Source organism: Uloborus diversus, chromosome 3 (genome assembly GCF_026930045.1).
Source record: "Uloborus diversus isolate 005 chromosome 3, Udiv.v.3.1, whole genome shotgun sequence".
NCBI classification, from domain to species: Eukaryota; Metazoa; Arthropoda; class Arachnida; order Araneae; family Uloboridae; genus Uloborus; species Uloborus diversus.
In genome coordinates, this window is record NC_072733.1 from 118,300,910 (window position 1) to 118,316,408 (window position 15,499).

A 15,499-nucleotide genomic window follows, 5' to 3' on the forward strand; every position below is an offset into this window, starting at 1 on the left:
CAATATTTAAAATTAAATTTCCCTAATGCAATATCAGCACCTTAAATCTATGGTAAAGCTTAAAAATTGAGCATAATGAGTAGTAGAAAGTATAATCACAAGTTAAATACTCATTGAAATAAGTGGAACTAAAGTAATTGTAGAAATAATACTTTTAATTCTTCTTTTCTGAAATGTTCCAAATATGAATCATAGGAAAACATTTTCTGTTAGTATAACATTTGTTAAGAGCAACAATTAAGCCACAATTGTCAGCTTGGTACTAAAAAAGATAAATATTTAAACATTGACACATTGGCTGAATGAATTTGGGAAACTTGTTTTAGAAATTCCTAAACTAAAATTAGCATTAGAAAGAATAAAATTTTAAACTGACTCTTTGAAAAAAAAGAAAAAAGTTTTAAAACTTTTGTTAAAAAAGAAGTTAGGTTAGAAATAAAATTTGCACTTAACACAGTCATCAGATCCGGATCTCACCCCTTGCAAAAAAAAAATCAGCAGGGCCCCTAACTGCTTACTCGATTCCTATGCCACTAAGGGCAGCAGGCCCCTTTAGTGGCGTAAGTCACCGCATTGTGGGGTCTGCAGGCACGTAAATCCATTCTCCCCACCATTCCCTAGCTTGTCATGCATTCTTTCCAAAAATGGGGATTTCTTTTAAATGTGCAGGATGCAGGTCAAACTGTCCCGCTTAAAATCAGAATTGTCCCACGACAGGCATTCCATCTCGGTGGTTCTGCCCGAGACTCATTTTTTGTCAGTTTTATAGAATCCAAAAAATGAGATTAAAAAGTAAAAAATAAAATTAGTTGGTATTTTATTTTCAGACTGACCCTTCTTATTTTTTCCCCTGAAGAAAGATCAGCCTTTCTGGGATTTGCTCGAATGTATACATGGTCTTTAAGTATAATATAAATTTTATTTTCAACTTGGAATAATTCATACTACAGTCACACTGGTTTGTAGCAAAGTTGAAGGGATCAAATAAAAATTTTGTTTTAACAGTGATTTCATTAACAGTAGAATTATGGAAGGGGTCATTTTCTAGTTCCCTTTTTTTGCTTACTGCTCCTCTGTACTTTCATAAAAAGCTTAATCCTTCTTTGACTTTTCCTAACTCATCTTGCTGTGCAATAATATAAAGTCTTCAAGAAAATCATATTTTTTCTAACCCAAACTAAAAGTCTCATGTGTCATTTTGGCTCTATTGATCAAAAAAAAAAAAAAAAAAAAGAGTGAGAGAGAGAGATACAAATACATGTACTGATGCTGAAACAGAGCAGAAACTTAAAAAAGACTCTTAAAACATATTCTCAGGCCCAGATCTGCAGACCCCGCAGTATGGGGGCCCACGTTCTTAAGGGGCCCAACCTCCTAAGAAATTGATTGAAAAAACTAGTACTAAAGACTTATAATAACGTTGCAAATATACACTGCTGGCTTCTGTGGAGGGGGCCTACAGATTTTGTTGCAGGGGAGCTCAAAATTTATAGATCCGAGATTGCATATCATTGCAAGAATTTGAAGAATCAATAATGTTTTCCACATAAAAGGGAGCATTAGCAATTAGTTTCTGAAGTGCAACTGAGAATGCTCTGGTTATTTTAAAGGTATTTAAAACATCTTTAGGAATCTTTCCCTCTCACTTCTCAAAGTTAATGGTTGACGGTTGATTGAAAAATGAATTTTTACTCGTCAGATTGATTTATATCGTGAAAATAAAACTGAAAATTCCAAGTAAATCAACTTCTCTCATGTTATTTCATAAACATGAAACTCTGAATCGAAGGGGGCGGAGAGCTACAGTGGTCATTGGCCTCGATTTTTGACACCAAATTCTATATGTTTTAGAGGTCGTTTTATCAGTCATGTTAAAATCCAATAACATATGGCCTAGTTTTATTTTTTTTTAAAAGGAGGGAGTGAATTAGATTTTTTGGCTTTTCCCCCTACCCCTCCATCCCTTTTTACCCTCGACTTTTTTGGTGCACCAGCCTCCTATGTTAAAATGTGAAGTGAAATTGAAGCTAGTATGCTAGAGCCATGAATTCGCTGTATACTATAAAGTTTCATCGTAAGCAGGCATGACTGTACCAGGTGTGCAAGTATGCAATGCAGATTTTTTTTTCCACAAAAAAAAAGTAAAATTTAGAAGACAGATAAAATATCCCTTATTCAAAATACGCTCTACAGCTTGTTCTAATGCATTTCCGTTGTTGTACGGGCAATTTGTGACTACTATGATAATAAAAAATTGGCTTCTTTTGCTACAAACGATTCACTGGGCCATTTTTTCACATCTTTATCATGCGATTGGAAACGCTGCTCAGGAAGGGTCCCATATATGCAAGCAAGTAGTATTCGGAAAGAGCCAAGACTGGTGAGTAAGTCACTTTGGGTATAACTTTCCAGCTGTGCGCTTCCAAAGTGTTGAGAACCCGTTTTGTGTGTGGGAGGGAGCATTGAGTATGAAGTAAAATGCCTTTGTGCAAACCCCTTTCTGGTTTTTTTTTTCAAGCAGTGAAGAGTTCAAATAGGTTGTTGCTGGTAACGTTTAGTATTTACCATTTCACCAGGTTTAAATACTTTTTAAAATACATTTGAAAGTAGAAACTGAAATTTTAAAGTCATTTTTGGGCCCCCTGTTAATTCTAAGGGGAAGCTCGAACTTCCTGAGCCTTTTGGGTAATCAGGCCCTGCATAGAGCCTCATCTTTGTGCCAAATTCACAGCAGTTCAGGTGCCAAAACCATCACTCATTTGTATCTTGCAAGTAATTATGCTCATCATTAGCTTCTTAAAGAAATTGGTATGATTAAACAGCAGTTTTCTTCAAATGAATGCAACAAAGTTAATGCTAGCTGCAAATGCTTCTTGTTCGAAGTGCGCATGAGAACAACCTATGACCAGAAGGAGCAAATAACGGTGTATGCTCCGTAGTAACTATGGTCAGCCTATATTTTGATCTCGTAATGTTTTGTACTTGTTCACCTGGTGTATAAAGTCTCTCTGTCCAAAAAATATCCGACTTTCATTCATATCTTCACGCTACAACACCCAGGCAACCTCTGTTGGGTTTCAACATAACCAGTACCAACTCCTAACCTCCTCTTCAGATGCCTTAGTTACCGATGAGACACTTTAGTTCCCCTGCAGCACGTATTTGTTTAGGATGCCTTCTTTGCGGTCTTTGGATTTTATTCATTGCTAAAAATGATGGAATGAATTGAACAGCAAAAATATTGTAATGGTAAATGTTGTGCGGAAACTATTGAAACGTTATTAAAGACCTTTGGAAGCAAGTGTATGGGCAAACCACAAATATGTACTTGTATAAGGGATTTAGAAGTGGCTACATATCTGTTGACAGTTGAGTGACAAATCATAAGGGATTGGTCACAACTGTTTTCATCACGAATCACACTGATTGATTAGAGGCAAGTGTCTCCCTAGAGGATAAATGAAATGTGGTTCATTAGGTTGCCAATATCTTTTTAAGTTTTTATGATATTCAACTAGAATTTTTTTATAACTTGTCAAATCTATTGCCCAAGAAACTTTGAAAGTTATAAATTGCTATCTTTCCCACATGCACAGTGAGAAATTAATCGCTTTAAATGTTCATATTGCACCAAATTTCCAAAAGTTTTATTTCATATTTTAGTATAATGATTTTCTTATCTGCTTTAAGTTTTCTAAAAGTTACTTAAGCCAGGACGGAAAACTCTGCAAGTTATGAGCCAAAAAAAAAAAAAGCAGCAAACAAATTTTATATTTTAAAAAGAACTGCGTATATCTTCTTGAATGTAAGGGCAATTCCATGAAAAGTGATCCTGACATACCAAAAAAAAAATTTTCACATAATATAGAAACAAACCTTATTTTTTGGCAAAGAAACATCTGCTCTTTTCAATTCCATCATCAATTTTGAGTTTAAACTATTTTTATATCATCCTCATTTGATAACATTTAGACAAAGCAAAAAAAAAGCATTGTTAGTGAAATAAATGTAAGAGCCATTTTTTTACTTAATCATCAATTTTATTTATTATTATTATTTTTTATTTTTTATTTATTTTTTTTTTTTTTTTTTGAAAAAACTATCAAATATCATGAACACAGATGCTTTATTATGATTATGTGTCAAATTGTTTTAATAAATACTTTTGATGAGGTTTTAACCCCCCAAAATATACAGGTCACTTTCTGTTGGTCACACACATAACGCAAAAGGAACAAAAGTTTTCCTCCTAGGTCAAATTAATGGATTAGAAGAAAAATATCTCACATCATAAATTAACTTGATACATAATACCTGTAACCTGACTTTCATCATCAAAGATTCGGCAGAGAATTTTAAACGAGACTTTCTGAAAAATGTCACACAAGTAACGCTCCTGAATGGTTTCCATTACGGGTTGGATCTTTACATTTGAATGTAAGGGAAAAAGTACTTTATATATATATAACTCAACTAAAAATATTGTGTGCTGCCACTGAATTCAAGACTCAATGAGTGTTAAAAAATAGTGATAATGATTTTTTTTTTTAAATTACATTAAAAGATCAAATTAAGAATTGTTGTTTTCATACCCAAAGAGCAATTTAAACTAAGTATTTGCGATCTGCATACTTTAAGATCAATAGTACAATGTTCTAAGTACCTTAAAATGCATTTATATTTTTTGATATTTTTTGGTTTTTGAGAAAAAGTGAATAAATTCTACAGACAATTTAAAACATTCCAAATCTTTTAAACCACATAAAGTATAGGTTAGTATATAGTTCGTAATAGTTTATAAGCTTGATGTTTGCTATTAATTCGTACATAAATAAATATTAATTTCATCTTCATTCTTTATTTTGTGAAATTATCCTTTTAATTTTAATATTTACTAGCTGCGTTGTCCAGCATTGCACGGTCTACATCAAAAATAATAGTTGCGTCAAGTGGCTCATTTTCAACAATCAGGCTTAAATAAAAGAAAAAATAGCGTTAGGTTTCCCGTCAATGTGTAGGAAAGAGCAATTTTATGCCTCAAAATTTAACTTTAGATGTCTTTGTCTTTTTCTTAATTAAAAAAATGCTATCATTGTTATTGATATCCCGTTATGCAGATTTTCAGGAACCCCCCCCCCCCTTCTGGTTTCCCCATAGGGGGCAAAAGTACCCCTATGTGAGTTCTTGAGCATCAATTGACGGACCTCTGTGCCGAATTTGGCAAAGATCCAATGTAAACTGAACTTGAGTATTGAAACCCTCTGTCGGATGTGGATGTAAACTGTGGATTTTTATTAGGAGATCCCCTTCAACTGTTGCACGTGGTCACACACATAACGCTCTAATGTCACACACGTAACACTAATAAAATATTTTTGTTGCTATTTTAAGAGCTTTAGGGAAAAAAATATTTGTGGAATACTTACTCAGTATGCTTCGACACATGCACAAAAAATAATGTTCATTTACATTTTAAAACTTCACAGGAAATTACAAAATAGTATAAGGTATAGCTTATTTTCAGATTTTCTGAGTTACGCTGCATTTAAATTTTATTTAAAAAAAATTCTAATTGTTCTACAAAAATAAAGCTGTCACCTAAAACCTCTCGCATATCTTCTGTTAATCCAGTTGAAACTGCTAAGAAATATTTTTAAAATGTCATATTGGTTTTTGTTGTTATTTGCAATGAACTGGTGTCAAAAAGTCACACACGTAACACTGGAATGGCACATAAGTGTTTTTTATGTTCGTAAAATATTCATAAGTGCTCTTAGTTTATATATTTTATGAAAATGTATAAAATTATTCTGCCGTGGGCTGGTAAAAGGCAGTAATTGCAAATTTTTCATTTCTAACTTTTTTTGCATTTTTGTCATCTATTGTGCGTTAGTTTTAATGTACAAGCTTTCTTCTTTGGTTTCTGCAGAATAAAAAGCATGAAAAAATCTAGCTCCAAATTTTCCTATTGTTAGTAAAATGAACTTCTTCAAATCTTGAAAACTCACTTTTGCAGATTCCGCCATTTTCCTGTCCATGGCAGTATTGTACTTAGTAAGTAAGTAAACACTAATTGCTGAAATTTACAGCTTATTCCCAGCTATTTATGATGAAGGATTATCAAAAAAAGCTTTTGGTTTCAACAATTTGTTGCTGGTCTCTTGGGAAATTCTTTAAAACCTGAATTTTTTCAAGTGATGCAGTTTTTTTTTTTCTTTTGTGCAGCAAGTGATGCAGTTTTTTTTTGCAGCAAGTGATGCAGTTTGAACATTATATAACAGCACACTATATAATATTCTTGTTTTTTTTGTTTTTTTTTTTTTTTTTTTGCATGTGTGCTCAAAAAATCAGTATTTTCTCTTTTATTTTAAAGCTTAGTACATTGAAGTGGCTTATTGATCATGTGTATCAAGAAAAAGAAGAAGATATTGGTGATTATTTGGATGAAAATTATAGTGCAGATGAATTGGTTAGTGTATTTTTTTATTTTCATAGTTTTTATGGAACTGATATTTTTTGAAAATTCTTACTACTGTATTCAGATAATTCATTTATACAAATACAAAGGTGACAACTAACAGCAGGTCCTTGGCCCAGCTAGGCTTGTCCTTTATTTTGTAAATCTTTTAAATTTCTTTTCTGAATTTATGTTAAAATAATGCTGGAAAACAATCAGCATCATATCACAGGGGTCTGTCCAGGATTTTTCACAGGGTCCGTTTTTTGTGAAAAATAAAATAATTTTGTGAAAAGTGAATTAATTTTGTAAAAAATCAAATAATTTCACAAAAAAAAATGTTAAATCGAAATTTTAGAATTTAGAGTGGGCACAAACTGCATCATTTAAACTTAAGGTAGAGTTTTCCTCTTCTATGTTGAGAACATCATTCTAGTGTGTTTTTGTAATATGTGGCGGGGGGGGGGGGGAATCGCTCCCTCAAGTAGCAATATTTATCTCCATTCCATATTATGTTAAATTATACTAGAAATATTTCTGTACAGCATTTAAAATAATTGTAACAAAAAACAAATAAATAAATAAATAAATAAAATTCAGACGAGGGTTCAGCATTTAACTTTTTGACCCAAGACACTCTTAAAAAGCACAGAATTTCCTTTAAAACTTATAAATTCCGTGATTTTAACAAAAATAAAAAGAGATTTTATTTGTTTACTTCTTAACAATGTGTATTAAACTTCAAAAAATCGGATTCCCATAGCGGATGCAAAGAGATCGCAATTCTCAAAGTGAAGGCATCAAAGGTATAAAAATGGCTTGTAAAAGAAATATTTTTGATTAAATTATTTTTAAATTGCATTTTAGAGTCCTATGATAAACATATCATTAATATCTGTGGACACAGTTGAAGCAAAAATAAAATTAAACCATCGATTCAGCATTTTAATTTTTGACTCATAAAGAAAATGGAATTTTGCTTTAAAAACTTGCAATGCATGTTCTAACAAAAATAGAGACTTTTCATTTATTTGCATCCTAATAAAGCGAAGTTAGCTTGAAAAAAGAACAAAATATGATTCTTATATCGTATGTTAAAAGATTGGGTTTTTCAAAATGTAGACATCTAAAGAAAAAAACGGCAGGTAAAACAGTTTATTTAAAGTTAATCATCCTTGTTAGCATTGAAAAATCAAACCCATATAATTTTCTCCCAAAATAACAGCTAAACATCGTACAGCACCGTAAAAACGCAAATATTGACTAGCTGGTAAAATGATGACAATATTTTCTAATCAAGTCATTATAAAGGATCAACACCAGATGCGAAATGGCGATTATTTTTGAAGTTGGTAACCCTATCTGAAGCGATCATATTTTTTCCCCACCCTTACTATTCCTTTGCAGTTCTAAGTTCATTTCGCTGATATATATTATTATAGTTTATTAAATCATCAGCAGGGAGAAAAGTGCTTACCAACGCCTTTTCAGAAAAGTTTACAACAACACCGCTGCTAATTAGCTGTGATAAAACAAACAAAATTATTTAAAACCAAACTTATTTTCAGCTGTTAATTTCTTTCCAAGAAACAAACAATAAGCATTATACTTATTTGGCAGTAGCAATTTATCGCTTTGCAAGAGTGCTGCGATTTTTTTTTCTTTGCAAAATTAGCAGATTTTGTATAGCTGATCCCTCTAATTTGACTTCAAAAAGGTTTCAAAAATTATCGGTTTAATATGCCTTATTTTGCTTTCAGATTTGCTCTTTCAATAAACAATTTGTGAAAGATCAGTTCTTGTTTATCGGAATTTTGTGAAGGGTTCGTTTTGGTTGATCCGTATTTTGTGAAAGGTCCGTTTTGTTTGATCGGTATTTTGTGAAAGGTCCGTTTTGGTTGATCGGATTTTTGTGAAGGGTCCGTTAACGAACCCAAATATCCTCTGGCCAGACCCCTGTATCATATTGTTTTTTTTTCGGCATCCAGTGTTACAAATTTATTTTTGAATTAACTGATTTTTTCTTTTTTTTTTTAAGAAGTTAAAGTTAAACTTTGTATAAGTTTATTATTTATTTAAGTTAATATGTTGCTACTCTTTCGAGGGAAAGAGTTAACACAAGCCCTATAAGAAAAAGCTAATGAATATAGTTCTAAAAGTCACAATAGAGTGAAGCCGCAAAGTCGAAGTGCAAAATGATGAGGAACGACTGTTCTGGGGATTATCAGGAATTATTCAGGCAAAATCACTAATGCCTGCAATATGACATGTTTTTGTTAAATATCAACCAAAATTTGATGCATCACTAATTCTATTGTGTTTCATCAAAGACTCGTTTGAACTGGGAGAGGGTTGGGGATACAAGGGGAAGGAATGAAATGGAGGAAAAACATTTTTAGCTTTATTCTTTGCCAGAAATGTGCTCTTGCAAAGAGCTGAACCTAATTTAAAATTTTTCAATAGTGGTCTTAAAAACATTTAGGCTATCTTTGATAATTGAAGGCCCAACGAACTTGTTTGGAAACTTTTCTGAACTAGGAAACTTTGCAGTTGTAAAAACGCAATTGAAGGCCCTTTTTGAAGTTGGGAAGAGTATGGTTTGAGATTTCTCATGCGGAAATTTTTGGCCGCTAAATCCTTAAAATATAGGCTCTCTTTTTTAGCCATGTGCCATGTAGAAACAGGAGGAGGGTTCAAAGGTTACCTCAAAAATTTTTTGCAGCTAAAGTGCATTGAAAGTACTTGTTTCAGGTAATCTTTGGGTCGTATAAAAATGGAATGTATCCCGGATATCCATCCTGAAAAATTTTGGCAATTGATACTTTAAAACTTTTACATTATGTTTGGTTATATCGTCGCATCAGAGCAACACTAAGACATCTAATCCCAGAAACAACACTATCCTACTGTTGCTCTGAGGCATCAATATAAAGGTAAAGGACAGAATGCTCTTGATGAAAATTTTTCCAAGATCCGGTTTCCACAATCGTTTAGGAAAGCAAAACTGATTTATTATCCATTAATTTGCAAAAGATGTTAAATGGAAGCTTAGGGGATGCTGTACCCACGGACAAAATTTACTTTTCAATTTTTGTTGGTCACTGGGAATGGATAATCGATCAGTAAAATTTTCTAGCAGAATCTACAAATTATCATCGAATATGTCAATTTGTTTCAGTGAAAATCTCAAAGCATTCAACTTCAAATTTTTTTTCTTAAAAACCATCTTTTTTGTCCGTGAGTACAACACCCGGTTCACCCCGCGTACAGGTGCCTTTGTACCCATGGACATATAAAAAATAATATATAAATAGGTCTGAGGAACTCGATTATACTCAATACATTTTCACAAGCCATTTTATATTGAAATACTTCAAACATCCACATTAAACAAAATGTTAAGAGAAATTAAACTTTGAAAATTAATCAAAGTTTTTTTTCCCTTTTTTAAACTGTCCTTAATTTTTAACATCAGTGAACTCTTCAAAAAAGTTATTAGTATTAAGAGAGTTAATGATGTTATAAGTAAAATTAATATGTTTTTAAACAAAAAAAATAACGAGATTCATGATAGTATGGCTCGCTATGTACCTACATAATAACTTCAATTTATATGCAAATTGAAACTTTTAATAAAATTAACCCAGTAAAAAAGACTCAGTTTAGATAAAGCGAACAAAAATCTAAAAAAGATGACTTCAAATGAAAACAGGTGGTATTGACGGTCTGTAGATCCTACAACAGGCGGGGTTACTTCAACACTATATCTTCAAACCCTACTTCAAATTCATCATCATTGTTGAAAGCAAATTTCATACATTGATCGCAAGGCACCATTTTGCGGTACTTCACATTGTAAGAAGACTCGGGTGTGACCCAAGGAGACCTAAAATTGCAGTCCGTGGGTACACATGGTTATGTGTCCTTGGGTACAAAGGAACGCCATTTTGATTTTGCAATGCAGTCACATCGACAAGACCACAGTTTCACAATATTAAAAATCAGAAACAAAACCTTCAAAATATAGGAAAACATGATACCTACAACAAAAATGAATAATGCATTCCAAGACAGACAAAAAAAAAGAAATAGCTCATGTTTTTCTTTACTTAGATCCAGGATCAAAATGTGATAGAATCTTAAATGTTCGTTTGATGGCGTTGAAACTTTCTGGGGTATTGGAGAGAGCTGTGACACACATGTTGAACCCCAATTAGGGTCTCTTTCGACGATACCCAGAATTTCCCGACCAACGTCCGTAGGTACAAACCGTCCGTGGATACAGCAGCTTCCCCTGACTATTAATACATCAGGATATATGTTAATCCTATGAAGCCTTGCTAATAAAGAAAATTTATTTGAAAGAACTTTATTATTCATACATTATTCTTTTTTTTTATTTTGATCCTCATTTAATTACATTTCTTCCCCTATTAATGCCCAAAAGCAGAATACTACTAAATTACATATGTCATAGAACAGATTTCTCAACTGCAGAACAACTCTGTTTAAATGTAAAGGGAAACTTCGACAAATTTTCTACAGAAACTGCAGATTTTCTGCAAATATCTTCTAACTATAGATATAATATTGCAGAAATTCTGCACAGTTTCTGCAGATTTCTTCAAATTAGAATAAATTCTAAAATACCCACAAATTGGTGGAATACTCATGCAAAATCTTGAATTTTATGTGTTGTTTCCAAGAACTTTATATTCACTTCGAACTTGATGAACTCTGCAGAATTTGTGCAAAGTTTTATTTTTAGTTGGAAGACATTCACAGAAAATTTGGAGTTTTTTGGAGGAAAAATAAATTGAATTCTGAAATACGGCAAAAATTTCACAGTATTCGGGATTTTAAAAAATGTCATTAGTGTGGGATTTCTCGATTGAGCATTTTTATCACTCATGTTTTTAACAGTCCCAGCAGTATTCAATGCAAATTAAAATTTAATTATATCTTTCAAATGTGTTCTTGAAATCCCAGTTTTTAATGTTTGTGTTAAGAAAAATTTTTGGTTTTGTTTATCTGTTTTTTTCTCTTTGCTACCTTAGAAAAAGTACTGTGTTCACTGTATTAGTATTTTTAAAACTTTTAAGAGTAATCTTTTTTGTCTATAATAAATATAGCAATTATATTTCAGTGCATTATAAAATAATTTAGACCTTAACAATGTAAAAAGTTTTTTCTTGATGTTTTGCTCATGACAGCTCTTCAAAATTTATAATTGTTTGCATCCACCAGTGAAAAAGACCTTATTGTATCCGAGTAATTTATTAAATATATAATAAAAAAGTAACTATTTTTTGTTTTCAGAAAATATACAAATTAGAAACATTTGAAAGCTTTTCTATGTTCAATTGAAAGGAGGTAAAATTTTAAAATATGATAAATATAAATATATTTAAAAAAAAAAAACAAGATTTTATGCGTTGACAAATAAATTGTTTGTGTGGTTTTTAATACATTTAATCTGCTTTTAATTTCATAAATGATGCGCTATTTATTTCAACTTAGCGGTTTTTCAATTTCGAAAACTTTTGTTTTCTTTTTTTTTTTTATTATTCTTACATGAAAGTGGTACCTACTAGAAGTAACCATAAACAATGGCCCAGCTAAGTTCCAATTATTTTACTCGTAATTAAAAAAAATGCCTTGTTCATGAAAAAAAATAAATAAAAAAACTTTTAATATTTAAAATCGAGGCCAATTTAATATCAAAGTAGTAATTTTGTTAATTGTGCAAACAATCAGCTGTTTTAATGATTAGTCGGAATATAATATTAAGCCCTCTTAATTAAAGTACGGCTTAATTAGTAGTTATGTTAAAAAATAGTATTTAGTAAATTTGAGGATATACTGGCAATTTATAATTTTCATGTAATTATTGATGTATTTCCTCTCTATCAGTTATTTTTACCTCAGAAATAATGACATTGATAAGGCCTGTCATGGAGGTGAGATTCACAGAGGTGAGGAATTTGCCATTAATATAGGCCTAATAGATACATTTTTCAGGGAATTTTCTTTTTCTTCATTGCAACAATCTGCACATGTTAAGCATATGAAAACATATTCACTTCTTTTTTTACATTAATTTACATCCCTAAAATTCAAGTTCAGTGAGGTGAGAAGTCAGAATAACCACACTAAGTTTTTATAAAAAACAAAATCTATCTTTTTGTTTTTCAACAAAAATCTCACAACTTCAGCTATGGCTGAAAATAAACAATGGGGCTCCCTTGTATCATGAAAAATAAAATTTGATGTCATTACTGCCACGTGTTAATGAGGAATGGCATTTTGTGTTTAGGTAATGGAGGTGAGAATTTATTGTGTGACATGACTCCTTGTCCTTCTAAAACGAACTAAAACACAATATTAAAAGAGTAAATTTACTTAAACAATATTTGAGACACTTGTGAAAAGAATAATTAATAAATATATACTTTTAATTAAACAAGTTATTGAGCAACATAAACAGTCACACAAGATGTGTGACATGCCACGGAGGTGAGAATTCACATGTTACAAACCAAAAATATACTAAAATAAAAATTATTGTTAAAAAATAGTTGCCAGGTTTAAATATATATTTTTTTGATGAAATTAAAAAGCATTGTTAAATGAATTGTTCCTTAAAGTTTTTTCTGTAAGAGGCGTGTGACAGAAAAGTTTCTTTTTGAAGAATGACCCTTATCTTTTGAAAGTGCTTGAACTTTTAGATTTTCAGTTACTCAATTCAAGAATTTTCTACCTTCATTACTTTTTTTTTCTAAATGCTTACAAATTACAAAAAATTGAAAATCCCTGGCTTCTTCACAAAAAAAAAAGCGCCAGAATTTCTTTCATTTCAAATAGCATATCATATGGTGCATAAAAGTGAGAGACATAATTGCATTAATAATAATGCACCAATATGTATTGCTTGTAATTTGCTATGTATTTTCTTACTCCTTAGAAACTCCCCAAAATTTCTTGAAATAAAATTTTACTTGCAAGAGTATCAAACAAGATGTGAACAATAGCTTTAAAAGAAAGAAAGAAAGAAAGAAAATGCACACACACACACACACGCAAATTAAGCAGACATGCAATTTATTCTAATGCATATTTTATTTCTGAAACTTGTGTTTGCACTTGTGAATACAGTAACCCCTCTTTATATGGTGCTTTTCGGGGGACAAAGAAAAAGAGCGATATTTATCCGAAAGCGCGATATAACCAAGATCATTAAAAATTGTTATGAGTCCAATACACAAGAAAATTAGCATTCATTCTTTTTGACATGATTTTCTAATGGTTTCGTTGTAGTTCATGAATGTACTATCACACTTATTGAAATTTAAACAAGATTGAAATTTAAGTACATTTTTACCGTCAGAAAGTTAAAAACATCAAATGGCGAATGAAGACAATCTTTCTGAGCCGCGAGATAAGAGTGAGCATTTCAATACCTCTCTTATTCCCAATAGACTTTCTAATCCGTTTGACTTGCTGTAGAAAGGATGTGAAAAGAAAAAGTAACCACATTGTTTACAAAAAACTCTTTTGCCCGTCCAGATCATTTTTCCTTTCTTTGATGCAAATCCCGGTTTGTGCAACCAAGCATAAATCTTTTCTGTACTTAAAGAAGGGCGTATGTTCTCTTCTACATGGGCAAGTATAACACTTGCTTGATGTCTCTTATTCATTGTGAAGGCAATGTATCAATACAAAAGAAGATCTCAAGTAGTTTACAAACTATCTTAAACTGAAATATACTGAGCGGGTACGGGTACGTACATTTGGATGACATTAATTGCTGCTGCTTTTCCAGCGAATTCAGAAGAATAGCTTCCTTTTTTGTTCATTGACAAAATAAAGAAGAAAGTGACCTTCTCTGAGCAATACCATATGTTTCCAGAAATGGTTTCAAACTTTCAGCAAAGTTTTTTTTTCTTATTTTAGACTTTATTATTTTGGGAGACAGAAGAAAGGAGCGATATATCTGAATGAGCGACATAACAAGGCGTGATATAACGTGGGGCTACTGTATCAAGAAATGACATTGTCTGAAGTCGATCCGTTAATAAATGTATTTTCTGAAAGCAGCTTGATGTGGTACCTACAGAGTTTTCATTTTGTGTAAATACAGCAGAATCTCACTAACTCTGTTTTCAAAAATTTGCACAAACCCAAACAACTTGGCCAAACTTTGACCAGATAAAAAAACTCAGTGCAAAAGTAAAGCTGCATGCAAATTTCCTAAAACTTGGAACTTCATCAAACTCGTTTTTTTCAGCCTACATTTGGTCGAGTTTTTGAGATTCTATTGTCTACACAGTTCAAAGCATTGAGTTCTAAATCAGAAAACATTTTGAACGTTAATTTATCAAATTAATAAAATTTATTTGTTGGAAATTTTTTCATATTTTACTTGAAAAATTAATTCTTCTTTTCAGTAGGTTGATGAAAATATTTGTTTAGTTATGCTTAATAAAGTCAAATACATTTTATTTATTATTGTTATTATTTTTGCAGAGAGGTATTTGTGCTGGACAAGATGCTTTTAATAATATCTACTGGTATTTGGATGGTAAGTAATAACTGGTAAGCATAATATTATATTTTGTTTTTGATTTCAAGCTGAGGGCAGAGAAGTAGAAGATGATTGATGAGTACTGCATATAACAAAGTACTTTAGTGTTTGTTATTTTTATAAATAATAGCTTAAACATTTTGCTTAAATTTTATTAATATCATTAAAAGATGTACAATAATATGTGATGAAATTTTTCTTTTAGTAATATTTTACTTTTTCTTTCCAGATTTAAGACTATATCGAGAATACCCGCATAAAAAGCAAAGTAAAAAAGGTTGGGAATGTGTCTGTTTGACGTTGGCGGATTGGAATTCATTTATCAAGCAATTCCGTAAAACCTCAAATGTTCAAGAGAAAGAGCTGTATACATATTTAAACTTTGAACTGTTTCCTATTGTTGAACTTGAGCTTTTGGTAAGTTTTATTTATCTATATGTAGTATAAATAAAGGTGAC

At 31.4% G+C, this 15,499-nt stretch overlaps 1 protein-coding gene across 1 annotated transcript in view; it reads left to right on the top strand.

The window, feature by feature from the left end:
- The window catches only part of LOC129218915 (protein BCL9 homolog), a 166,036-nt gene that overhangs the window by 117,317 nt on the left and 33,220 nt on the right, over window positions 1–15,499 (top strand). The window contains exons 4-6 of the mRNA XM_054853235.1: window positions 6,374–6,469; window positions 14,984–15,038; window positions 15,271–15,458. Coding sequence (XP_054709210.1) covers window positions 6,374–6,469; window positions 14,984–15,038; window positions 15,271–15,458 — 339 coding nt within the window. The remainder of the gene's footprint in view (window positions 1–6,373; window positions 6,470–14,983; window positions 15,039–15,270; window positions 15,459–15,499) is intronic.